This window comes from Amphimedon queenslandica, unplaced genomic scaffold (genome assembly GCF_000090795.2).
Source record: "Amphimedon queenslandica unplaced genomic scaffold, v1.1 AMPQUscaffold_13394, whole genome shotgun sequence".
Taxonomy (NCBI): Eukaryota; Metazoa; Porifera; class Demospongiae; order Haplosclerida; family Niphatidae; genus Amphimedon; species Amphimedon queenslandica.
Genome location: NW_003546370.1, coordinates 179,562 through 180,895, shown reverse-complemented (window position 1 = coordinate 180,895; position 1,334 = coordinate 179,562). Strand labels below are relative to the sequence as shown.

General features: G+C 29.8%; 1 protein-coding gene across 1 annotated transcript in view; it reads right to left on the bottom strand.

Moving 5' to 3' along the window:
- Positions 1-1,334, bottom strand: part of LOC100632119 (putative tRNA (cytidine(32)/guanosine(34)-2'-O)-methyltransferase) — a 6,277-nt gene that overhangs the window by 911 nt on the left and 4,032 nt on the right. Inside the window, exons 3-5 of the mRNA XM_019996896.1 lie at positions 1,309-1,329; positions 737-868; positions 631-684 (exon numbers count right to left, since the gene is read on the bottom strand). Coding sequence (XP_019852455.1) covers positions 631-684; positions 737-868; positions 1,309-1,329 — 207 coding nt within the window. The remainder of the gene's footprint in view (positions 1-630; positions 685-736; positions 869-1,308; positions 1,330-1,334) is intronic.

The following is a 1,334-nucleotide window of genomic DNA, read 5'->3' as shown; positions in this document are numbered from 1 at the left end:
ATGCAATGCTAATGTGTTGATATAATAAATACTAGCTAGTGTAAACCACATATATTTACCTCCTGTGGGTCCCATACTATGACACTGGTCAGTTTGGATTTGAAAAGTTCATAAGATGTAATAACCATCTGATTTAATTTATTAATCTTAAAACTAACTTATTAATTATTTGGGTGTGGTCATGTGCTTAAGTAGTACTTAAGTACTGCAATAGAGTACTCGTACTCATACTGAATACAATTGTAAAAATGAGGGATTTGTACTCGTACTCATTTTTAAAATCTAACAGGTACTTGTAATGTACTTAAATACTTTTTAAAGTACTTCGCCCCAAGCCTGGTTGACTACAATAGGTTGAAGTATATGCTGCATGCAAACTACAAAAAAATTATGGCCAGCAATTTGTGGAAATGAATGCAATTCTTGCTGGGGAAAGGACTAGAGTGACTTTCATTCAATAAATAACATTATGTAGATCTAATTTAGAAATTCTAAAATGATATTAAAAAATTTGACAAAGTACAAAACTAATTTATATAGTATATAACTTTTTAATACTTATTTTACATAAAATATATAATTACTATAAATACCATGAATCATACAAGTATTATGTATCATTTACTGTACCTTAGCAACAAAAGTACCACCAGTACTCAATACATGTGTCGTAATATTTAGAGCCTAAAATTGATGCATAATTACAATCTTTTCAGTAATAAAATGTAATGCTTACTGCAAGTAGAAGGTGAGATTGAATATATTCATCTAAGTCATGTAGGCCAGTCACATCAGGTGCTCCATCACATACAACTAGATCAGCATATGAGCCCTCAAAATGAGATGTTATCTCTTTTGCTGTGAATTCCTAGAAAGCAATAAGGATTGAGTTGTTGAAAACCTAAATTGAAGTAAATCATGAAATATGACACAACAAAAAAATAATGAGGGAGAAAGACAAAAATCAAGTATATACCAACATTTTAAAAATAAGGCACATTCATAACATAAATTTTCAACACCTAAAAACTTTTATTGTGCCAGGCTGTTTGATTCTACTGAATGTAAATTTGGCACTAAAAGGTACAAAAGAGTACATAAAACCATTTTGACGCTGCACAATGGCTACAGCCTACAGACACAAAGCAGTGTTAACTAGTATTATAAAGAGTTTATAAACAATACTGAAATATATACATGCAGAATGATCTGTGTCTGTATTAATTGAGTAGTCAGTAGAATCAGAACACTATGAAATTTAACTAAATTGGATAAAATATCTAATAATGCTTTTGTTTAATTAATTACTTTAGTGATATCTCCTTGTATCTGAA